Consider the following 26059-nt stretch of genomic DNA (forward strand, 5'->3'; position numbering starts at 1 on the left):
GTTTCAGCGGGTAAGGGGTTCCAAATCCATGGGGGCCATTCCTGAGAAAGTACAATTGTAGGTTTTTTTCTTGGAGAAACGTTGTGGTTTAAGTAGAAGGTTCTCTGAACTCCTGGTTGTTCTGCTACCACCCGATAGTACTAGTTTCTCCGCTAGGTATCTTGGTGTTTTTGGTGCAATGCTTTATGAGTCATACAGGCGATTTTCAGGTGGATTTTGGCCTCAAAAGGTAACTGCGTTCTGAGTTCTCACTTTGTCACTGTTTTTCCATCTTTTTCTTCCTCTTTCTTTCATCCTTTCGTGTTTTGCTCTAGGTAAATATCTGAGGATAAAATATAAGCTCTAATCCCCATAAATAGGAGCTGGTGGGCTCCACCTGCAACCACAGGCCCAAATTAAGTCTTGGATTCTCCTTTTTCTCTGTGGCTCCCACTGTGTGCAGAATTAGAGGGGAACAGCCTTTACAACGCGGCTGCTTAACCGCACAGCACGCATGTATGCTTAAAGCGCATGACACAGGAAATTATATCTTGAAATGTACACATTTTTTTGTAAACTTTTATGATTCTTTTGAATCGAATAAAGTTATTTGACTTGGAATTCCAGTTCCACATTCACCTCATGTTGTGGTGCTACTATGCGGTTCTGAAGGCTCTCAGTGTCGTTAAAAGAAACCCTTCTGCTTCCTATTTACGATGTGCCAAAGAAGAGCTGGAGTGAAGATGAAATCATGGAGAGGTAAGGGGGCTTGGGCCTGGGGTAGGGGGCTCTGGATATACAGTTTTGAAATGGACAAGAGTCGTTTTAGAAGGACTGAGGGTGTTGCACAGGGGTCAGATTATAGGGCTTAGGACGGGGAGGGGTCGTTTTTAGAAGGGCTGGTGGCATCGCACAGGGCCCACTTATAGGGCTATGGGTAGGGGTCATTTTCAGAAGAGCTGGGGGTGTCGCACAGAGGTCCGTTTTTAGGACTCAGGGTAAACCTTTACTATGAATATGCCTATAACATTCATGCTTTTACAACGAAAATCGTTGTAAAGGCATGTGCGTGGTAAAGGTTATGCGTGGTAAAGGCATTCAAGTGGTAAAGGCATTCAAGTTGTAACACATTTGCAATAAAGGCATGCGTTGCAACAGAATGCATTATAATGTCATACAACCTATTAGAGAGGGATAATAGAACGACTGCACTGCAATCCTGTTTACTGCTCTAAGATGGTTGGAGATAACGCACTGTAGAAAATTCCATCCTGTCAGTGAGCTGCTTATCCAAAATATACTCTTCTTCTGTGACTGTGATGTACAAGTGCACATTTTAGAGACGTTTATTACATTTGAACAGTTGTCCCCAATCCCAGCTTTACATTTTAACTAGATAATTGAGCAGATAGCTCTCCTAAACTTGTTCAGTCTCCCTAGTTCGCCATTTTCTCAAATACCCAATGTGTGCGCTCTGACAATCTCTCTAGCATTTTCTGCCGTCTAATGACTGCAATCTGATTAGCTAGTAGCGACCTGGCTCCACCATGGAGCCAGTATTTGGTATACAATTTTATTTATACTACAAACTGCATGAAGCATCAATTTCTAAATGATCAGTTTTAGCGTATTTTATCATTGACTATGATGAAACACCTTATTATGTTGATGCTGTTCCCTTGATGTTGTATTAATCAGCATACATTTTTTTGTAATGATCGGTTGTAACGTTTTCACTCACTATCTAGGAAGAAATAAATGGCTTACCAAGCTAGTGCTGAGCTTTAGCTACTGTCAAAATTAATATGAGACTGTAGATATTTAAATAGGTAGCAGGTGATCTGAAATATTACATGTGTAAATACTTTCTATTAAGACAGTAGTTTTTATCAGATTGTTTTACCACTCTAATGTTTTGTTACGGTTTTTATGAACCACATACGGTACAGTTATTGCCTGGCTAGTTACATGTCGTGGCCATTAGTATTTATGCAAAGAAAAATGTGGTAGAAGGAGGAGTTAACGGTACAGCAGATTTGGCAAAAAGACTCCTAAAGAGAAAGTACAGCAAAGCACTACATTTTAAAGACACTGGTGCACACGAAACACCATGCTTGCTACTATACTGGCAAACATGCAACAAAACAGTACTAGTTTTGAAAAACTGTAAGTGTCTCTTTAAAAAATGTATTAAACACATCATTACTTTTTGGCTTATAGACAAGGAAAAAAACACTTACGGGGATTCAGAGTCGCTCATTGCGACACAATTGTATGTACCACATATGTTGTTAATCCCTGACTACCCCCTCCCCTCTGAACCATTAATGAGGAAAAGGAAAGAGGTCCTAAAAGTTTTAAAGATTTTGTTGAATCGAAAGTGGGCAGCCCGTGTTAGCACACACTCGTTCCTTGTCATGACTCAGACCCACAAATTAACCTGACCACCCAAACATGTAAAAAGAAAAAAGAAAAAAAAATCTCAACTAGGAAAAAATTTGCTTTTGGAACTATTATTGGAACATCAATTACATTTGTTTGAATATTAAATGAGATGGTTTTGACAAAAATAGGCACCAAACGTTGTGTGCAGGTTGATATTGGTAATTGAAGACAACATTTTGATTTGTTAGTATTTACCAATGAACCGGAAGAACCACAATATGGGCCAGATGAACGCCGGTTTTTGCATGCGGAAACGGGTTTGCGAACCCGTTTACTCATGCAAAACAGCATGTGGTTTGTACAGACCCTATTTTGCTACTCGCTATTAGGAAGGGGCATACCCTTCCTAATAGCGTGCGCAACCATTACCACCCTCTTCAAGAAGGTGATAATGGGATCGCAAAAGGGAAGGTGTCACCAGGGGAAAACTTCTTTTAAGGGCAGGCAATGGTCCCTGCCATTGGTCCCAGGGACCACTGCCTGCCCTTAAAAAATGAAACGAAAGCGTGTCATTTTTTTTTTAAATGCATCCCGTTTTCCATTAAGGAAAACGGGCTGCATTTGAAAAAAAACAGCTTTATTTAAAGCAGTCCCAGACATGGTGGTCTGCTGAGCCCAGCAGGCCACCATACCTGGTAGGGCCTGCCATTCCCAATGGGGTTGCAAACTGCGAGAGGCTCATTATTATTCATGAGCCTCTCTATTGGCAGCCCCATTGGGATTCGCTAACAGTGTGTTACACACTGTTGTACATCCTAAATAGTGGCTCGCAAATTACGAGTTGCAAAAGACTCGCAATTTGCAATGCACTATTTTGCAGGTGGTGCATCTGGCCCTATATCTTTATTACAGTTCCATTAATATTTGATAGGCAATACTGATCCACATGAGCTACACTCTAAATTCATAGCTTCTCCAGGGCTGAGCGTCTGAAACACTTGATATTTCCACCAATTGTTATAATACGATCAGCAAAATCAATAAACATCACCCATGTTCAAAACAGAAAGCTAACTCTTGTTCAATCCTAAAACCCAAGAAGACTGATGCAATCATATTGAAATACCTTGAGAAGTTTGGCGTGGAGTAGAAGTGTGTAGGCAGCTTCGGTATAGTTGTCACACTCTTTGTGCAGGTCGCATAGCTTGTACAAGTATCTAAATTAATAAAGCAGTGTGTTCATAAAACTTGACAGAGACATTTCTGGTAAAAACTATGGCCACTTAAATCTAAAATCAAACAAAGGTTTTTATTTAGATTTTTTTAAACATATATTCTGACTTGGCAAACTATTACCCAAAATAAACACAACAATATAATTCACAAGGGTTCATCCTCCATACCTTTAGAATTATAATGTTACAGCAATTATTAAAATATAAAATAAACCCGTATAGTAGATAAAATAACCTTCAAACTATAGTCTAGAAATCTGGCATTAAAAAGCAGAACACAAACAATGAAACAGAAACTACCAGTATAATAAAACTTTGCATTTGCGAAATCTGGTTTACTTTTGTTTGATTTTTAGAGAAAACGATGTTTTTTTCTTCAAATTCTAAGTTAACAGTGTAGTTAAATAACCCAAATATTGTATTCCATCAATCTGTAACCTTGTTTGTGTGGGTCAGCTTCTTATATTTTCGTGGGAGATACTGAATAATCTATCTTTCTCATTCCCCTTTCCGGTTTATATTGTTGGCTGGCAATTGATTACTACAATTTCCCCAGCACTACCTGATTGGTGCATCCACATTATTATTTCCTCCTACCTTAATTTATTTTCTAGAAAACTCTGGCAGGAAAAACACTGTTTCCGTCCCTCTAACTCGATTATAATGTTTCTGCAGAAAGTGTTTCCAGGGGAAACATCAGGCTTATTTCTTCCACATCCCTAACTGATCCCTCTTCCTTTATTTCCACATGTAGGCCAACTCCATTTTCCCTTCCATTTTTTAGTCCCTGTGTCACCCTCTTCTTTCTTAACTCCTTTAAAGCTTATATCTCTATTAAGGATGCCTTTTCCTTTATTGCTTTAAAACGGTTTCGATTTGCCCCTGTATAAATGAACTGCCTCGTGAATGTTCTCTTATTCCATTGTCCAATCTTTCATCTTACAATTGTCACCAACATTTTTAAACTTAACTTGCTGAATTTTGAACTCAGTATTCACTCTTTCTAATGCTCAACTCACTCAGATGCTCCAGTGACTGAGTCCAGAACTTGCCGACCAATTGTCCTTAGCATGGTTTTAGTCTGAAAACACATTTCAAAGAAAACTCACTCTCTTTTATTAATATCCCTGTGGCATAAGCACTCTGACCAATTTCACCTACCATTTCAATTTGTAATACTACCAACAGGCAGGGATTTCTAGATCTTTATTTCTTCTACACAAGTTGTGCTTGACTACACACTACCTTATTTTCAAGTTTTTCATGGATTGACTACTCCAGTGGTCTCTAGAGAGTAGCTCTCCCGCCTAGGGAGAGAACGCCCCTATGCACAACTGTTAGAGGACCAATAGGTCTGATTCAATACGTCCAATTTTTCAACAAAACGATGTCCAAATCGGAGGTGTTTTCACATTTTCAATATTTATTGGATGCAGCTTTAAAGGATGCGATCATGTATATGCTGTATATCAAGCATGGTGATCCAAAGCCATATATATAGTTCAAGGAGTGTTCATTATCACACAACCCAATGCATTTCGGGCGGAGCCCGTCGTCAGGGGGTTACTCTACAACAAAAACAAAATAACCAGCTGTAGTCATATGGTAAAGAAATAATAACGTTCAAAAAACAGGAAACGTGATGCATGCAGCGTGGTGAGTAACGGTAATGAGTGATCAAGCGAGAAAATTAGGGAGTCACAAACTTCAAAGAAATAAACCCCAGTGTCTCCGCGTGGTGAAATAATATAAACCGTAAAGATTCGTGCCTGAAACAGAAAAAGTCTTCACCCAGTGTCCGTCCGATTATATAAACGAAATCCTACAGTGTCTAACCTCCAGCGGGTTTTCCCACGTGAACGTGCATCTAAAGGAGCGTAACTCGATTACAAGTGCCCGAAGGCGTGCGTCCCGGGACCGGGTACTTACTTGTGTGATACTATCCGGCAGACTCGTGAGAGTTCCGTGAAGGTGCTAGCGCGGTGTACTACGCTGGGAGTACAAGTAGTATGTGCTGGAAAGTGAGAAAGGACTAAACGGCCCGAAGGGTCAGAGTGAAAAGAAAAGCGTGAGCGCCATGATGTAGAGGATGAAATAACAGTCAGAACAGATAGAAACATAGGGAGGATCATCAAATGTCAAAATAATATTAAAGTGAACCATTGTGAAAACAGAAGCATAAGCTCATAAATAACACAAAAATTCAATGCGGTCATTGAGCCCCAAGGGCGCCATCGTGGAGAGATAACGAATCCAAAAGTTCTCTCTTTTAAGTAGCAGGTTCTTGTTGTTCACGGTGATAGGTACTTGTTCCAGAATCTGATATTTCAGTTGTGCCACTGAGTGTCTATTTTCCAGAAAGTGGGTGGCAACCGTAGATTTTAAATTCCCAGTACGAATGTTGCTCTTATGTTCTAAGATCCTGATGCGGATCTTACGTTCGGTGTGTCCCACATAGCATTTGCCACACGGGCATTTCAGTACATAAATGACATTTTTGCTATTGCATGTAGCATTGACTCTTAATTTTATGGGGTTGCCTTTCATCGGATGGTTGATCTGGTTGCCTGTGATACAATTATTGCAATTGCTGCAATTGTGACATGGTTTGAGACCAGTGTATAGGACATTCGATTTGGGTCCACTGGTGTTATTCAAAGCTTCTTTAATGTTCTTGCCCCTAGTAAATGCAAAGATGGGTGTTTCATTGAATATGCCATTGAAATCAGCTTCCATGGTCAAAATGGGCCAATGTTTCCGGATGATTTTTTGGAATTGTGTCGATGCTTTGGAAAACTTAGAAACAACCACTAGTCGATCAGATGGAGTCTTTTGTCTGGGGAGGAGCAAGGATGCTCTGGTACATTTCTCACTTCTTTCCATGGCTAAGTCCAATATTGGTGTGGGGTAACCACGTGCTTTTAACCGTTCCAAGACTGTTTGGATTTGAACTTTACTCTCAGTGGGTTTAGACACAATTCTTTTAACCCGTAGAATCTGAGCATAAGGTAAGTTGTTTTTTAATCCCATGCGGTGGAAGCTCTGATAGTGGAGGGTTGAGTTTCTGTCGGTTGGTTTCCTGAAGATCGACGTGGACCAATCTCCCGGTTCTCTTAATATTTTCACGTCCAAATAATGGGCGCAGGATGTGCTATGATCCCATGTGAATTGTATCCGTGGTGTAACCTGATTCCAGGTGTTAAGAAAGGTGACTAAGGTTTCAGCAGTTCCTGCCCATAAAAGAAAAATGTCATCAATGTATCTTAAGTATAATCGGCCGTTTTCCTGCCAATTTGTAGTGCTTAAGATGTGGGTTTCTTCAAATACTCGCATGAAAATGTTAGCGTAGCAAGGAGCCGCCGAATTTCCCATGGCCGTACCTGTAAGCTGTAAATACCATTGGTCAAAGATAGTAAAATAACTGTGGTATAGTGTGAACAGAGTGAGTTCCATCAGGAATACTTTCAAATCATGATCAATGTTCGATTGAGCCAGTGTTTCTTCGATGGCTTCTATCCCTCCATCATGAGGGATCGAAGTGTATAAGGAACTAACGTCCACAGTACACATGATGAGGTTAGCGTCTTTGAGAAGGGTCATGACAGGTTCCAATTTTAGTAGGAAATCGGTGGTATCTTTGACATATGAGTTAGATGTAGTCACAAATGGTTGAAAGTATTTGTCAAGGAATTTCCCCACGTTCTCATGAATGCTGGTTCTAGTCGACACAATGGGTCGAAAAGGGGGATTGGTGGGGTGTTTATGGAGTTTAGGCAACATGTACAATGTCGGAGGTTTAGGATAGGTGGGTGTTAGATACCTCTTCGTTCTCTCATTGATGGTCCCATTCTCGAAGGCTTTGTTGATGATGGTAATCAAATCCTTGGTGTATTCCGGGGTAGGGTCACCCGGAAGTATCCCATACGTGTTGGTGTCCCCAATGTGTTCAATGACCTTTTGTTCATAAAAGGAGGTGTCCATAATGACCAGGGCACCCCCTTTGTCAGCGTTGTGACAAATGATGTTGGGGTTGTCCGCGATTTTTTGCAGGATGTTTCTCTCCTTGCGAGTCAAGTTACTTCGTGTTGCAGGTTGTAAGAAAGGTAACTTCAATATATCAATCAAAGAATTGTGTCTAAACCCACTGAGAGTAAAGTTCAAATCCAAACAGTCTTGGAACGGTTAAAAGCACGTGGTTACCCCACACCAATATTGGACTTAGCCATGGAAAGAAGTGAGAAATGTACCAGAGCATCCTTGCTCCTCCCCAGACAAAAGACTCCATCTGATCGACTAGTGGTTGTTTCTAAGTTTTCCAAAGCATCGACACAATTCCAAAAAATCATCCGGAAACATTGGCCCATTTTGACCATGGAAGCTGATTTCAATGGCATATTCAATGAAACACCCATCTTTGCATTTACTAGGGGCAAGAACATTAAAGAAGCTTTGAATAACACCAGTGGACCCAAATCGAATGTCATATACACTGGTCTCAAACCATGTCACAATTGCAGCAATTGCAATAATTGTATCACAGGCAACCAGATCAACCATCCGATGAAAGGCAACCCCATAAAATTAAGAGTCAATGCTACATGCAATAGCAAAAATGTCATTTATGTACTGAAATGCCCGTGTGGCAAATGCTATGTGGGACACACCGAACGTAAGATCCGCATCAGGATCTTAGAACATAAGAGCAACATTCGTACTGGGAATTTAAAATCTACGGTTGCCACCCACTTTCTGGAAAATAGACACTCAGTGGCACAACTGAAATATCAGATTCTGGAACAAGTACCTATCACCGTGAACAACAAGAACCTGCTACTTAAAAGAGAGAACTTTTGGATTCGTTATCTCTCCACGATGGCGCCCTTGGGGCTCAATGACCGCATTGAATTTTTGTGTTATTTATGAGCTTATGCTTCTGTTTTCACAATGGTTCACTTTAATATTATTTTGACATTTGATGATCCTCCCTATGTTTCTATCTGTTCTGACTGTTATTTCATCCTCTACATCATGGCGCTCACGCTTTTCTTTTCACTCTGACCCTTCGGGCCGTTTAGTCCTTTCTCACTTTCCAGCACATACTACTTGTACTCCCAGCGTAGTACACCGCGCTAGCACCTTCACGGAACTCTCACGAGTCTGCCGGATAGTATCACACAAGTAAGTACCCGGTCCCGGGACGCACGCCTTCGGGCACTTGTAATCGAGTTACGCTCCTTTAGATGCACGTTCACGTGGGAAAACCCGCTGGAGGTTAGACACTGTAGGATTTCGTTTATATAATCGGACGGACACTGGGTGAAGACTTTTTCTGTTTCAGGCACGAATCTTTACGGTTTATATTATTTCACCACGCGGAGACACTGGGGTTTATTTCTTTGAAGTTTGTGACTCCCTAATTTTCTCGCTTGATCACTCATTACCGTTACTCACCACGCTGCATGCATCACGTTTCCTGTTTTTTGAACGTTATTATTTCTTTACCATATGACTACAGCTGGTTATTTTGTTTTTGTTGTAGAGTAACCCCCTGACGACGGGCTCCGCCCGAAATGCATTGGGTTGTGTGATAATGAACACTCCTTGAACTATATATATGGCTTTGGATCACCATGCTTGATATACAGCATATACATGATCGCATCCTTTAAAGCTGCATCCAATAAATATTGAAAATGTGAAAACACCTCCGATTTGGACATCGTTTTGTTGAAAAATTGGACGTATTGAATCAGACCTATTGGTCCTCTAACAGTTGTGCATAGGGGCGTTCTCTCCCTAGGCGGGAGAGCTACTCTCTAGTGTTCACGTTGTTACACTGCTTGGCCAGACAGTGTTTCCCCTTATTGCACACTACAATCCTTTACAACAGACTACTTCCTTGATCAAATCAGCTGTGCGAGATCCTTCTTCATCTGTACTCCAGTGGTCTCCCAATCAAGCCCTTCAATCTAGCCATCACCATTTCGTTCCCCTTATGGTTTCGGTCTTCCATAACAGTCTTCTCGTCATTTTTCCTGCCTGCCAACTACTTTTCACCATTTGCTCGCAACCTTGTAATTTTCCTCAATCCTTCTTTTCATCTCGTATTTCTTGACCTGCATATGACTCTGCTTGAAAGTATCTGATTTCTCATTTTGCTAAATTACTTTCCACTATCATATATTTTCTTAACGGAAAAATGTAATTTCTTTCACTTTGGTCTGGCTGCAATTTTCACATACCTGCTACTTAACTGCTGTCCACATTAATTCCAGTCATCCTTGTCTTGGTCCACTTTATGGGCTTCTCTCACAACTATAGTGGATTAGCCTCTGCCAAAGAACTCTGACTGAATTTCTGTGTGTGCCTATGGACCTAGGCACTTTTTTATCCCCTCCAGTCTTTCCCTTGCACTTCATACTCCTACTCACTTTCTTACATCATCTTCACAGCACCGACTTGGCTCTCCTCCCGTGTGTATCTTTCCCTCCTCTCTTCTATCCCTTTAACTCACTTCATCTGAACTTCCGCCAACATACGTCACTCTCCCACTCTTTGTTTTCCAGCTTAAAACTAAAAACCTTGCCTTTTTCCTCCCTTATTATTTCGTCCATTTATTCAGCTGTTCCATCTCTACAATAGTTACTATATTTTGACCCCTGCGCACTTAAGTATCTGTATTTTATCTACCCTGCATATTAACGCGATTGGGATAATGATTCTTGAGTGCCATGTAAGTGTCAAGAAGTATAAATGTCATCCATCCTAAGGAAGCACAATTTCATACCTTAATTAGACTAATAAAGTTAATTACTTTCTTCGCCTGATTAAGATATATATTCATTGCTTTCTTGTGATGAAACATATACATTCTGAAGTTATTATTTTCACTATCATTTACAGTTCGTAATCATTGATTCTGATTAAAAGGTGAAGCCTTGTTTCTGGCCTTGGCCTGATTAACATAATATTGTTCACTTAGGGGGACTTATTTTGAATGGATAAGCCCAGTGTACATAAAAGCGCCTTTTTCATTTTCTACGTATACAGAAATTAAAGCCAAGCAATCCTAAATCATATTTCATCAGGAACTCAAAACGACCAATATGATAATCGTATTTTCTGTGAGAAGTGTTTTTCTGAAGCAAAACCATTTTGTACAGGAAGCACGGGCGTCATTTAGGGGTCTAAGGAGCCGCAAGTGATACCCTGGCTTCCCTTCTGCGACCCTTGACACTGCCTTTGCGACCCTTCGGGTGCGGACCCAGGTAATAATGTGCCAGGGTGTCTCCAGGTACCACAGACCACGAGAAGGATGCAAGTAGTGCAGGAGAAAGAGAGGAGAGGAGGTGGGATAGAGAGGAAAGGCTGCAAGGGGAAAATAACAAAAGGAGGAGCAGGAAGAAGTCACCCAGAGAGACCGTTGAGAGATGGGTGAAAAGACAGGGGTGTGTGGGAGAGGGGGGATTCAATAGACATTAGAGAGGTGCAACGGAACGTGAGTGAGATATCAATAGATGTGAAAGAGTGCAACAGGTGAGAGTGACAGGTGATAGAGACATACACAGGTGACAAAGAGACAGCCAAGAATCAGACAGAGGGGAAGTCCAGTGAGAGGGGATACCAGTATGAGAGAAGTGATACTGATGGAAACAGATGAGAAAGAGATAAGACCGTTGTGGGAAAAGTGATAAAGAGACAGCTGGTGATAGACATCTCAGAGGCAGGTGCGTGAGACTTGTCAGAATCATTCAGCTCCGAAAAGGACAGGCAAGAGACAGGTAATAAAGAGGCAGCTGAGAGAGAGGTGAGAGGCCATTGAGAAAGAGTCTGCTCATTAGGAAGGAGATACAGAGGCAACAATTGAGAGTGCTGCTTGAGACAATGATGAGAGACCTCTCAGAGAGGTATGAGAGAGAGGTGCAATAAAAGACAGGTTAGAAATACAGCTGTGAGAGGTGGATCGTTGAGAAAATGACAGCTGAAACAAGAGACAAGAGAGATAATTGTGGTAAAGTGTAGTGTGAGCGAGACAGTGGTGATAAGAAGACAGGGACAGGTTCGAAAAAACAGCTGAGGAAGAGATGGGGAGGAGGAAAGGTGAGAGATATGGAACTGATATTAAGGCAGACAGGTGAGAAAAAGAGAAAGGAGCAAGAGATGTGGGAGGCAAGTGAAAGAGAGGTGGAAAAGAGAACAGGTGACAAAGTCATGGGAGAGAGGGGAAGAAATGTGATCTATTATAAGGAGATCAGTGAGAAGGACAGTTGGGATAGAGGATGAGACAAAGAGGGTGAGGATGAGACAGCAACAGGTGAGACACAGAAGAGAGAGATAATAAAAAAAAAGACGGGCAGATGAGAAACAGACCACTGAGGAGAGGGTAACAATTTGTCAAATGTTATTAAACGTCATTTCCTGTGATGACATTGGGGGTAAAAATAAAATGACATGATGCCACTTTCGAATCCGATACCAGTGGCATTTTTAAATCGATGTTCATGAGAAAGTGGTTTTAAAGCATCAATGTAGGACAGTACTTAAGCAGGTTATATAGTGTTCTATTTAAAAGAACCCTCTAACTGGGACCGCGCTCCCCCATTTATATGTACCAGCCCAGCCTTTACTTCAAGGCTTCTGTGAATGCTTCAGACCAAGATATCATGGAAAACTGACAAGAGACTGTAGAGATGCAGGTCAAGGAGAACAGCCAGCAATTCCCTCTGGAAATGGTTACATTATGACATTGAAAATAGATTCTGAAAACCGCCTGCCCAATTTTCTGCTTGATTTAAGCCTCAGCACCGGAAAGTCTATCTGTATTTAATAACGTGTTTCGGCAATTTTATATACTTTATTGTAATGGGAGCCCGAATGCTGCGGCGCGTGGACAGGAATCAGACAGCACGGATATTTACACTTGGAAAAGTTTTACTTAATACCGAGTAAGGTGCCCTGGCACGCACAGCAACTACGGAGTGCGCATGCTCCGAAGTCTTTACAGAGCCGAAACCTGCTTTCCTATCACTCACAGTTAGTTAAAAGAAAAGGCAAGTGTATTTTGTACGTGGCAAGCGTATTTTTTACGTACCTTATGTACATTTCTTCCCGTTCAATTTCTTTGTAGAAGTTCTGGAAAAAAATACAATCATAATGAAGGAACGATAATACCACAGATAGACGCGTCTTTTAAATCAAGACCCATTCATATTCATAGCACATCAGAATCCAAAATTGAGCTGTGACATGTGCATTAGTTTCCTGGAAATACAAGGCACTTAAGTCTCAATTTGATCTCAAAATCTACAGCGGGTGCTTCAATGCGTAGCATCTGCAGGTTTCAGTTTCACGGTAAAGGTTAGATTCCTCGGGAAAAGTGCTGTCAGGAATTACATTTTGTCATTTGCAACCTACAAGCCATTAAGCATTTTCAAATTAATGGAGGTAATGTTCAAAAACATAATTTCTAAGTAGTGGCTGAACTGTGGCTTGTAACTCTTCAGTCTTCCCTCGGTAATCAACCATTCTTCTTTTTCACGAAAAAGCTCGATTTCTGTATTGTATTCCGCCAGCAGTGAGCGCCTATCATGTCAAGACATGAAACGCTTGAACGCCTCTGGCCTTGAGAGACACCGAGATAAAGTGCCAGAACTAAATACTGAGAAAAAAAACGCATTAGCATGAAGATAGCGCGGTTTAACAAGACGCCTGAAACCCACTGGTAAATACTACGCACAGGACTCTGACAGTGACGTTATGTAAATGAGGACGGGCAGCATGTTTACAGATGTCTGCAATCAATCAGGTCTGCGCGATATTACATCTCTTTTCATAACAATGCAGGCAAAATCCTCTAAATGAATTGATATATCATGTGGAGTTATCCAATCTATTCGAAGATGATCTGATGATACAGGGTGCATGAATAATACTGGAAAATGAACTATCCCCCTCAAGGGCAGCATAGGCACAGATTCATAAACATATGCTGCAGGCATGGAAACATACGCACCCCACGTTTTCTTCTGCAATTTCCCTCAAAAACTTTTTATGGGTACAAAACACAGGAATAGACTACGCAGGACACACGTTTGTCAAGAGTGCTCCTGCTGACTCACTTTCAAGCCAAGAAAGAATGAGAGAAAGGCATATTCACCCACACACACTCCCCAGAATAAAATCAAGTGCACACCACAAAAAGTGAGAAGACATGAATATAGGTCAATCTTCTACTTGAGGACTTATATAACAACCTACAGGAATATCTGTTCGATTTTAGAGTAGACACGTCAGCCATCGAATGCCAGCATGCTTCATCAGAGGCGCCTCTTCTCGTCTAGGTAAATACAACTTGAGGGGGTCCAACCGAACTGGAAATTTTAGGAGGTCAAGATATGATATTTCTATGGACAAGCGCAGGGTTCCATTTAAAAGTGACTATGGGTAAAACCAAGGTATCTCTTTATTTAACGTGTACCTGTGTCCTTATTAAAAAAAATTATGGATGCAAATTGAAACATACTGGATTTTGTTTTAGCTGTTTGTGGCATATCTTTTAAACTATGCATCACCCATCACAGGACTCACTGCAAACCAATTCTCAAAGGCTATTGTGAACAGCATCTCCCCATCTTTTTGTGTTGGCAAACATTGTTAACTTTAATAATTGAAACTCTCAACACTATGCATATACATAGAGCCTGGTACAGACCTACATGTAGGGCTCTAAAGAGGTGTAACATCATTGATGCATAGTTTCCTAACATACCCCACTGGGTTCCTGATCCAACCTTATCCACTTGGAGGAAGTTGACATTTCCCTGTTGTCACACTCTTCAAAGCTGGCGAATGCAATGTGGCCTCTTGTGTGTGCCACCGTGTGTTGGAACAGCTGTCACTATTGCAACTGGTCTCCTGGTTTATGGTCTGTCCCTCATGTTTATGCATCTCTGGACATACAACATATGCAATATCTAATGTATTCTACTATTTGCGCCATACAATAATCGTATTTATGTTATTCTTTGTGCGTTTTAATTCTCCTCATTGTATGCCATGATACATAATATTCATATTGCTTGTTAGTCACTGCAATGGAGTGATTTGTCATTAATACCACACAATATCCAAATCGCTGCTCACGGTCTGTAACCACATTCATACTTTAATCAAGTGTATTTTCCTAATATAACACCACTTCTTTAGGGTTTTGTTTAATTTGCAAGGATACCATACAACTGTTACTCCACACATATCCCTCCATTCATTCATTTCTAAGCCACTCCAGCATCCGTGTATCCATTCATACAGATATAGTGCCTTCGTATCCACTGAACCCTGGTTGGAATGGGTACAGCATAAAATTTGCCACCCCCGAATCTCAGGTCCTCTCCTTCACTTACTTCATCAAGGGCACAATGCCTCCTGTGTGTGCACATTCACTTTCCTCTGCCCTCAGGATAGCGCGTGCTTAAAGCACAATCACATATATTTTTTCCGACATTGCCATTATCGGCTCGTCATCGTCCCAAGGTGCTGCAGTCTCCTTTCTCTTGGGATCCGGGGAATTTTAGTTTCTCCTGTCCTGCTACGCCTGTGTCTGCATATTTAGATCATGTTGAAGTGTTGGTGATTACAAGCCCAGTCTATGAAGTAATCACGATCTATTGCTGGTGGTACTACACACTTTCCTTAGGAATATTAGGAGATAAAACTCCTTCTCTCGTCCCTTGTTCTAACTTTTATTGTTAATAATACTAGTGTTCTTTAATCAAAGTTATTGTAGATTCTATGGCTTTTGTTACTGAACCTCAACTATTAATGGTGTTGATCTCTTTTTTGAGGGATCATGGGAGATGAAGTTACTTCATTTCCTCCACTATTTCGTAGGTCATTAATGACCTTACCCAGCTCGCTTCGCCCTAAAAAGGGTCGGGGTAAGCGTATGATGCGCATCTTCAAGGCTGCCACTTTTCTGCTCCTCCTTTTTGGCACCCTTAGTGTAGAAGGTGGCGGGGTCTACCCTTCCTCATCAGAGTTTTTTTCCTAGCTTTACCAGACCCCCGCTGAATTATAGCTCCGCCAGCCTCTAGGCCTCCTTTCCCATCCAGACCAGGCCTCCACAGAATCAGCATACGGTTTGATTGCGAGGGTTGCTGCTCTGTGATAATGCGAGTGTAGTTTTTCTTACTGATATTAGTCACTGCCACTTTGTAACAACATCTGCTGATGACGTTGATGCTGTACTGTTGTGTACAAATAAAACGTTCTCTTTTCTCTGTAAATCTTTTCCCCGTGTAAAGCTATGTTGAGTGCGAGACATTATCTAATTGCTGATGTTAGTCACTGAAAGGAAGACAAACACGCACGGCTCTTAGGCTGGAGCTGTGTGGGTTTTTCCTCGCGCCCATATATCATGCCCAGTATCTCTCAAGGTCTTTACATTGAAATATTATGCACCTTGACAGCCAGCGACGGAGCACAAATCATGCGAGTTGTGCTTGGTCCTGAAGGGCTCACCAATCACTGGGCGCCTAGCGCGCGCTGTACGTGCACACACCAGCACGTTCAGCGTGCAGCTCGCGCGGTTCTCCTTGGCGCGCGCAGTGCGTGCACTCAGCAGCACGTTGCGGGTCTCACTGGCGCGCGCTGTGCGTGCACTCACCAGCACGTTCACAGCGCAGCTCGTGCGTTTTTACTTGGCGCGCGCTGTGCGTGCACTCACCAGCACGTTCACCGTGCAGCTCATGCGGTTCTCCTTGTTCTCGTCGTGCATGATGGTTCGGTAGTCCAGCAGCCTCTCCATCAGGCGCACCACCAGCACCACGAAGTTCTCCCCCGTTTTGGCCAGATACTTGTGCTTCCGGCAGTGCTCCAGGAGGCTGGACAAGAACGCACAGGGTTAGTGGATAACAATTAAAAACGCAACAATTATTTCTAGGATACAGGGTCGATCTGGGACATAAATGGACCCAGCCAGCTAAATAGAAGGGCACCTCCCCCATTAATGAACCTGTTAGCGAAAAAATTGTCCAAATGTGAACATTTGAGCAGTTGTGAACTTGTGAATCCATGCCGATTCAGTGTTTTGCAAGCTATGGATGACTGCTTGGATTTAAGATCGCTGCAGACAATGTTTGTTTTAAGAAAGCAACAGTAACAAGATATCCAGCAGACCATAAATCTGGTCCACAAACAGCCAAAATGCAGCTCATACCCGACCAGCCCTTCTGGCACTACCAGACTTCTCTTTCCCATAAACAAGTTCTAAGAAATGCATAGTGTTAGTAGAACTATCAATGAGTACGCATGTCACAATTACAAATGCAACACGCAGAACGTAAACGTAGTCTCTCTCGCATGACACCCATGGAGAAACTATTATAACTGATTGCTTGACAAATAATCGCAGACCATATAGTATAGTGATTAAAAAGGGGGGGCTTATTAGCATTCCTGAAAAAATCAGAAAGTGCAGATACATTTTTGATTTAGTAAACTTCCTTCCCAGGTCTCCAATCCCAAACCATGCAAAGATATTTCTCTTATGACACTAGTGGTGGTACAGGCACTCACATTTTATCAAAAAGCACTTTGTATTGCTCATCTCCTCTGCCTCCTTCCACTTCGTGGTCGAGCTTGGTGATGATCTCGTTCTCAAACTGGAAGAAAAGAGATTGAGCAGTAAGTAATCTGAAGGAGCAGAAAATAATCTCAAGGGGCCGAAAATAACCTAAAGGAATAAGTAATCTGAAAGAGCATTAAATCATTTAAAGGATCAGGAAGCAATCAGCAGGAGCAGAAAGTAAACCGAAGGAGCAGGAAGTAATCAAATGGAGCAGGAAGTAATCCAATGGAGCAGAAAGTAATCCAATGGAGCAGAAAATAATGTCAATGACCTAAAAGTAATTTAAAATAGAGCAAGTAATCTGCAAGTAATCTGAGTGAGCATTAAGTCATTTGAAGGATCAGTAAGCAACCAACAGTAGCAAAAAGTAATCTGGCAGAGCAGAAAGTAATCTCAAGGACCTCAATATAATATCAAGAACCTCTAAGTAATCTGCATGTAATAATACTTAGCACTGCTGCTTCTGGGAGTGCTGTGAAATCGTCCTCTGGCACCACCACCACTGTAGGCAAGGTTACACTTAGGGCGCGCAGCTAACCACTCCCTAGGACCCTCCACTTTATAAAATCATTTAATTGGGGTACTGGGGTGAATGTATGACATTTTTCTGCATTCTGTCCATCAAATTGTACTTTTTGCATTTGTCACCCGAGTGGGATGGGTATGCCCAGACGTGGGTCCCATGCTCTCCATGCCACTGGAGTCAAGCTATCCTGGCTGATGAGGGCTGAATGCCCGAAACCAGTCCTCTGATGCTTGTTTCCAGTCCAGGGAGGACCTGGCCTGGCAGTTCGGGCTGGACTGTTCTCATTGGGCGCAGGGTCAAGACTGATTTGCATATAGCTGGGTCCAAACTGGAATGGCATGGTGAACAAACATGATTTAGGCCCAGATCTCTGTACTGGGGTGAATGTATGACATTGTTCTGCATTCTGCCCATCAATTTTTCTTTTTGCGTGAAATCGTCCTCTGTCACCACCACCATCACTGTAGGCAAGGATGACACTTCGGGCATGCAGCTCACCACTCCCTACAACCCTCCACTTTATAAAATTGTTTGTTTAATTGGGGTGGGGGGGGGGGCCTGACCATGGGCGTCAATTTTATAAAGTGACGTCACAGACCCTTTGTCCTAAATAATGTCACAATGAGTGACCACATATTACCTTTGACCCTGAAACTTCCCAGGAAGTTGTCACGTACTTAACCCTCATGGCATCTCAATAAATCCCATCACTGAAGTTCCATAATAACTGCATTATTAATATAACAACAAAACAAACAAAAGTGTCTATTTTAGATATCATCTATATTAAGGTGCAGGTATGCCATGTCAATGGAACATTTACCTGCTTTGTAGAAAGCAAGCAAAGTTAGCTATTCTGGCATCTTCTAGAGGGACAGAGTGTGGTGGGGGTTCACCCACTTAAGAAAAGTGTGAAAAAAGGCACCCTGATAGTGCATTTCATAGAAAAATGTTCACATAAATGTGCTAAAAAGCCACAGGCTCTGAAAAGATACACATTAAATGGCCCAGGCTTTTTATGATGTGCGAACAGTGCCTATGATTTTACACCATTTAAAAAAAGTTCTATGGGGCTCCCATATGTCAAAAACTACCGCCATTACTAGGGCCAGATATTTTATGAGTCCCTTTCTCACACACAGCACATACAAAATGCCAATGTCAGAATTTTGCCACTACTGTAGTCCACATACAATATGTAACCTTTAGGTGGAGAAGTGTGGCTCACTGGTTAGAGCAGGCAGACCCTGGAGCAGAGGTCAGACCCGGGACCAGGGTTCAATTCCCGACGCGGCAGGGTCTTGAGCTCAAATGTCCACGGACTCGATAATTCTCGCTCCAGTGCCTGCCCTAATCATGGGTTCTCACTCTGCAACTCTGGGCATTAAGCTTGCTTAATCTCCACAATGGCCCCCCCGCGGCGGGATGCCTGGCTTTCACCTTGGGGATGCCCTGTAGGGGGCTATCTCACAGGGAAAAGCCAGGACGGGTTCCCAAGGCAAGCGCCGAGATGCCTCCGGGTGATTCGAGCGCTATATAAGAACATACAAAAAAAAAAAAAGTCAAATGTTATGTCTAGTATGTCAGGATCAGCATACGTTATGGATGCTTTAATGACATAATCCATGGTTGTCCTCCCTTATGCCAAGAATTCCTTCCAGTGTACCAGCGCTATCATTTTGCCACAAGTGCCACCTATGCCACGAATTTCCTCCAGGATGTTATTGCCAGCATTTTTCCCACTGGTGCCCCATGCCAAAATATACCTCCAGTATGCCACCGCCAGCATTTTGCATGTATTGGCGCCAGTGTGCGAGTGAGTGCATGTTACCCTTGATGCCTCTATAAACCAAGAAGCACGCCATGCCAAACAGTAGACTTCTAAGCGTAACACATTTTCACTCATGCTCACTTAAACACTCACACAATCACACTCGCCCTTGCTCACTCATTCACACTCATTTATTTTCACTCAGTGTCTTGCACTCACTCTTACCCTGACTAACTCATTCACACTCTCTCGCTCATTCACTCTCGCTTAGTTTCTCACTCTCTCACTTTGAGAGAGACACACACAAACACACACGATCCCATATACAAACTTGCCTGCTCAGACATACATGCACTCTCATCCAAACTCACTCGCACCACATACATTTAAATCACTTATTTCACTTTCCTAAGATGCTAGCAAAGGTCCTGTTCCAGATGCTACTTCTCCATTTTAATTACACTACTAGGGAATAATAGACTATTCACTATTAATGTAATACAAAATTAGCAAAATTAACTAAACGGCCACTTCGACCCGCAGTTGAACCCAGACTTTGAAGTCTTCAAACTTGGGCAAGCCCGCCAAAGGGAGGGTGAATTGATGGATGCTTTCTAAGCACGCCTCCGGGAACTAGCTAGCACCCGGCACAGATGAAGATCAACCAAAGGAAATCAAGCGACAACTGATCCAAGGATGCCGCGATAAAACACTACGCGGCCTCATACTCACTCTCTCACTTTGAGAGAGACACACACAAACACACACGATCCCATATACAAACTTGCCTGCTCAGACATACATGCACTCTCATCCAAACTCACTCGCACCACATACCATTAAATTATTTATTTCACTTACCTAAGATGCCAGCAAAGGTCCTGTTCCAGATGCTACTGCTCCATTTTTATTACACTACTAGGGAATAATAGACTATTCACTATTAATGTAATACAAAATTAGCAAAATACAAAGAGTTTGGAGTCTGACACTGATAATTGAAGTCCCCATAGCGCTCTTGGCACGGTTCTTGCCCCCTCTGAGGCCTGGTGTCGCAAAGGCAGTGCTAGGAGGTCACATGGGGCAAGCCAGGGGTCGCAGCTTTGGCCCCTAAATTACGTCCATGGACATGGCATTATAGGAAGAAGGAACTGTGGCACTGTTTAAATACAAGTAAAGGCTCAGGGAAATATGAGGAAGCGAAGAGAAATATTTTTCCAAAATAGCAGGCAATCAAGCTTTCCAGCGTTCTATTGGGGAATAGAGTCGAATACGAAAGAACTTTAAATAGTTTTAGAATATTGTAGCTCTTGCTTTTTTGATGAAATGCACAACAGCTTGGACTATCTGAACGCAACCCTTTGGAAAAAAAATGCCACCGCCCGCCACCCCTCAACACACCTTTGTGCATGACATATGGAGCTAAGGAAAGGCAGTGGTTGTAGTGGTAGGGGGTCTAGTTGTTGAACTGTACATGCATCCCTCACATCCACAGGCCAGGCGTGGCCTGTGGGGATAATAAATAAAGGGCGGCCGCACAAGGACGTCACTTCCCTAGCCAGCAAGTTGGTGTCAGCGTGTTCCCCGCTGCGCGCTAGTGCCCGCGCAATAGGCCATAATCAGCGGGGTGTCTCCCCCATTACACTGGCGGCGAGCGGAGGGGGCCCAACCCTCGCTCACACCATCGCGCTGCCCAAAGTACTCCAGCTGGCAGTTCGGGCTGGACAGTTCCCATGAGGCACAGGGTCAGACTGATTTGCATATAGCCATGTCTGAACTGGGGTGGCAAAGTGGGCTGAAGAACGGTGATGGATTAAACCCAGATCTTTGGACTGGGTGTGAGTGTTTGATTGGTTCAGATGCTCCGTCCATCACCACCCCCTTTTGTACCGCTTTTGGCCGCCATAAGTGTGGCAGGGTATGCTCAGACGTGAGTCCCTTGCTCACTTTGCCACTGGATTCAAGCAAGCCGGGCTGAAGACGGCTGTAATGCCAGAAACCGGTCCTCGGAAGCTTGTTTCCGGTCCAGGGAAGGCATGGCTTGGCAGTTCGGGCTGGACTGTTCCCATGAGGCACAGGATCAGACTGATTTGCTTATAGCCATGTCTGAACTGGGGTGGCAAAGTGGGCTGAAGAACGGTGATGGATTAAACCCAGATCTTTGGACTGGGTGTGAGTGTTTGATTGGTTCAGATGCTCCGTCCATCACCACCCCCTTTTGTACCGCTTTTGGCGGCCATAAGTGTGGCAGGGTATGCTCAGACGTGAGTCCCTTGCTCACTTTGCCACTGGATTTAAGCAAGCCTGGCTGAAGACGGCTGTAATGCCAACCGGTCCTCGGAAGCTTGTTTCCGGTCCAGGGAAGGCATGGCTTGGCAGTTCGGGCTGGACTGTTCCCATGAGGCACAGGGTCAGACTGATTTGCATATAGCCATGTCTGAACTGGGGTGGCAAAGTGGGCTGAAGAACGGTGATGGATTAAACCCAGATCTTTGGACTGGGTGTGAGTGTTTGATTGGTTCAGATGCTCCGTCCATCACCACCCCCTTTTGTACCGATTTTGGCCGCCATAAGTGTGGCAGGGTATGCTCAGACGTGAGTCTCTTGCTCACTTTGCCACTGGATTCAAGCAAGCCGGACTGAAGACGGCTGTAATGCCAGAAACCGGTCCTCGGAAGCTTGTTTCCGGTCCAGGGAAGGCATGGTTTGGCAGTTCGGGCTGGACTGTTCCCATGAGGCACAGGGTCAGACTGATTTGCATATAGCCATGTCTGAACTGGGGTGGCAAAGTGGGCTGAAGCACGGTGATGGATTAAACCCAGATCTTTGGACTGGGTATGAGTGTTTGATTGGTTCAGATGCCTCGTCCATCACCACCCCCTTTTGTACAGCTGGAGAGCTACGGCAGCGCTGCTACGCGTCTGCCAGGAGCCGCCGCGAATTTGTGGCTCCGTTTCCCACGCCGCTCGGCCTTGCTAGTGGCCGCGTGCGCGGCCCGACACCATTGCCGCATCATAACCCTGCCTGCAGCTCCTCGCTCTCCCGAGCGCGACCGGTCTCCACCGCCCGCGGCTCCTGCCGCCTGCACATCGCCGAGGCTGGTGCCTCCGCCCCCTCCCCCCCCTGCTGCCGGATCCACCGCCGAGTCTTGTCTGGTGAGGCCCTGCTCCAAGGAAGGAGCACCTACAAAGGGTGAATTACAGCCAACAAGCATTGGCAAATGTCACTAGCAAAGTGACAGGGTACATTTACCAGCAACCAATACTTGAGGACGGCTACCTAGTGAACAGTGGCACATCACCGTTACTGTGACAGTAACAGGCCACAGCAAGGAGAGAACGTGCAGTACAAGGGGAGTCAGCAAACATTGGCAACTACCACCGGTTCACCACCTACAACACCCCGGATCACCAAGTAAGGAGACAGTGGGCCATAGGCCAGTGTGCTGACGCCCGGAGAGAGGAAGAGGGGCCTTACTAGAGCACGCCAATTCTCCCACTACACCTTCCCACGGAGGGGCTGACTACAGCCCCCGAGTCACTCACCGCCAAGCACAATGGTGGACAATGCCAACGCAGCGGCGCCTGCCCATATCCCGTTTCAGCACGCAGCGTCAGGAGTCCTGCCCCCATTTAGCAAACTAGAAGACCCCGCGACAGCCTCCCCCCGATGGAGGATATGGATTGAGCGCCTGGATAAATTTTTCATCGCAACCCGAGAAACTGACAAGGCAGTGAAGAGATCCTTACTGCTTCACTACGCTGGGGATGAGATATTCAAGCTTTTCAAGCATCTGCCTAACACGGGAGCTACAGACGACTACGACGCAGCGGTAATGGCACTAAACGCCCACTTCGACCCGCAGTTGAACCCATATTTTGAAGTCTTCAAACTTGGGCAAGCCTGCCAAAGGGAGGGTTAATCGATGGATGCTTTCTACGCACGCCTCCGGGAACTAGCTAGCACCTGCACAGATGAAGATCAACCGAAGGAAATCAGGCGACAACTGATCCAAGGATGCCGCGATAAAACACTACGCGGTCTCATACTGCGAAAACCCAGAATCACGCTAGAGGATATTTTGATACTAGCCAGGTCTCATGACCTATCTGCAGCTAGAGCCACAGCGATGGACCAAGCCCTAACCAAGTCCCAGGGAAAACCAGAACCCATCAAGATAGAACGAGTGGATGCGGTGAAGACCAGGACAAGAGGTGACTCATCCAGAGGGTCACGAGGAGACGGGTCAAGATCCAAATGTGGATATTGTGGACATGAACCGCATGCCGCGAAAGACTGTCTGGCCCAAGGAAAGACCTGTACTAGCTGCGGGATACCAAACCACTTTGTGTCTGTCTGCAGACGAGGCAGCAGGACTCGAGACTTCCGAGGACAAAAACCTCCAACGCGAGCCGTTCGTCAACTGTCGGTGGCAGATGCTGCACCATCCGACCATGCCCAGAGAACACCCGCGAGACACCTACCAACCGTAGAAGAATCGTCGGACGAAGACGATGAAGAAGTGCATATCGTCTCCTTTGCGAAAGAGCTCAAACAACGTCGCCGGCCACAGCTCACCTGCATCGTCCAAGTCGCAGAAACCGAAGTAAAAGCAGTTATAGACACAGGAGCGACTGTAAATGTCATGGGCCTGCAACAGAACCGGAGCCTACGCCCCCGGCTCCCAGTAACACCCTCCAAAACTCGGATATACATGTATGGAGCAGACACGCCCCTGCCATTGAAAAGAAAAATCTCAGTACCCATCAAGGCTGATGACCTCGAGATAATGGCCACGATCCACGTCATCGATAGGGAAGCAGACACCCTCCTGAGTAGCCACACTGCAGAGGACCTGAAACTGATTGCTTTTGCCAGGCGGATCCGGGCCTATCAAGTGGAAGAACTCCTAGGGCAATTTCCTGAACTGTTCGAAGGCCTAGGGTGCATCAAGTGCGACCCTATCAAACTGCACATTGACAAGTCAGTCGCCCCAATAGCCCTGCGGCACAGAAGAGTCCCGTTCCACCTGCGACCACTTGTGGAAAAGGAGTTGGAGAGTCTGGATAGACAAGGCGTGATTGAAAAAGTATCCGGACCGACACGGTGGGTATCCCCGATGGTCATCGCCGAAAAGCCCAAGCAGCCGGGAGCCATCCGCCTGTGCATTGACATGCGGTTACCCAACAAAGCGATCAAACGGGAACGCCACATCATGCCAACAATGGATGATATAATCGCAGAGGTAAATGGATCCAAATGGTTTTCGAAGATCGACCTAAACGCAGGGTACCACCAACTGCCCCTGTCTGAGGAGAGTCGATATATCACCACCTTCAGCACCCACCTAGGGCTCAGGGGGTACAAGCGGCTGAACTTTGGAATATCCTCAGCAGTCGAGGTATTCCAGAACACCATAAGGGAGATTCTATCCGGCCTACCAGGAGTGTTGAATGTGAGTGACGACATCCTCATCCACTCCACAACAGCAGCTGAACACCACAAACACCTCAGCGCACACGGAGCCACCCTCCACATGGAGAAGTGCCAGTTCTTTCAACCCTCCCTCGAGTTCTTCGGCTATGTGTTCAACCAAGAAGGCATACAAGTCGACCCGAGGATGTCGCAAACCATCAAGGACACCCCGGCTCCACAACGCCGACGGAAGTTAGGAGCTTCCTAGGAATGGCCACATATTGTGGGAGATTTATACCCGGCCTAGCCACCCGAAGCGAACCACTACGAGCACTCACAAAAGTGGACTTCACCTGGCAATGGGGCCCGAAAGAGGAAGAGGCATTCCAAGGGATAAAAGACGCCCTCCTCGGGGAAGCCACGCTAGCGTATTTCGACCCTACAAAGCGGACTGAAGTGCTGGTAAACGCGAGCCCGGTAGGGCTAGGGGCAGTTCTAGCCCAGAAGCGTGAACCTAGCCAGTGGGCCGCTCAGGCGTTCGCCAGCAAATCCCTCACCCCAACGGAAGCAAGGTACGCCCAGATTGAGCGTGAGGCGCTCGTCATCAAATGGGCCTGTAATCATTTTCATTTTACCTCCGAGGACACCCTTTCACAATGGTCACCGACCACCAACCCCTAGTCCCATTGTTCAAAGGGACAACGCCACATCCACCACCGCGCATCGAACGCTGGGCCGTCCAGCTGCAGCCGTACGAAATGGAAATCATCTATCGTCCAGGGGCCAAAAATCCCGCAGATTTTCTTTCAAGACACCCCACTCCCGTGGAGGGACTCAAGGAAGACGAAGAGGTGGAAGAGTTTGCCCACTGGGTGGCCCTCACGTCGTGCCCCCAGAGTATGTTCCTCGACGAGGTGAAAGAAGCAGGTACCTCAGACGGGGTATACACCAAAACACTAGAAGCCGTCCAAGAAGGTTCGTGGACGAACTACCTTCAGTCAAGCAAACTCCTGGAGCCCAGAAGCTCGAGAACTCCTTACCAAGATGTGGCGAGTTCGTCATGAACTAAGTGCCACCAGCAATGGCATCCTGCTAAGAGGACCTTGTCTGATCATCCCTCA

General features: G+C 44.7%; 1 protein-coding gene across 1 annotated transcript in view; it reads right to left on the reverse strand.

Annotated features, from left to right (window-relative positions):
* DOCK1 (dedicator of cytokinesis 1) overlaps nt 1–26059 on the reverse strand; it is a 1311419-nt gene that overhangs the window by 281098 nt on the left and 1004262 nt on the right. Inside the window, exons 34-37 of the mRNA XM_078643512.1 lie at nt 17175–17260; nt 16324–16480; nt 12691–12731; nt 3491–3581 (exon numbers count right to left, since the gene is read on the reverse strand). Of these exons, the coding sequence (XP_078499638.1) occupies nt 3491–3581; nt 12691–12731; nt 16324–16480; nt 17175–17260 (375 nt within the window). The remainder of the gene's footprint in view (nt 1–3490; nt 3582–12690; nt 12732–16323; nt 16481–17174; nt 17261–26059) is intronic.

Source organism: Lissotriton helveticus, chromosome 5_1 (assembly GCF_964261635.1).
Source record: "Lissotriton helveticus chromosome 5_1, aLisHel1.1, whole genome shotgun sequence".
NCBI lineage: Eukaryota > Metazoa > Chordata > Amphibia > Caudata > Salamandridae > Lissotriton > Lissotriton helveticus.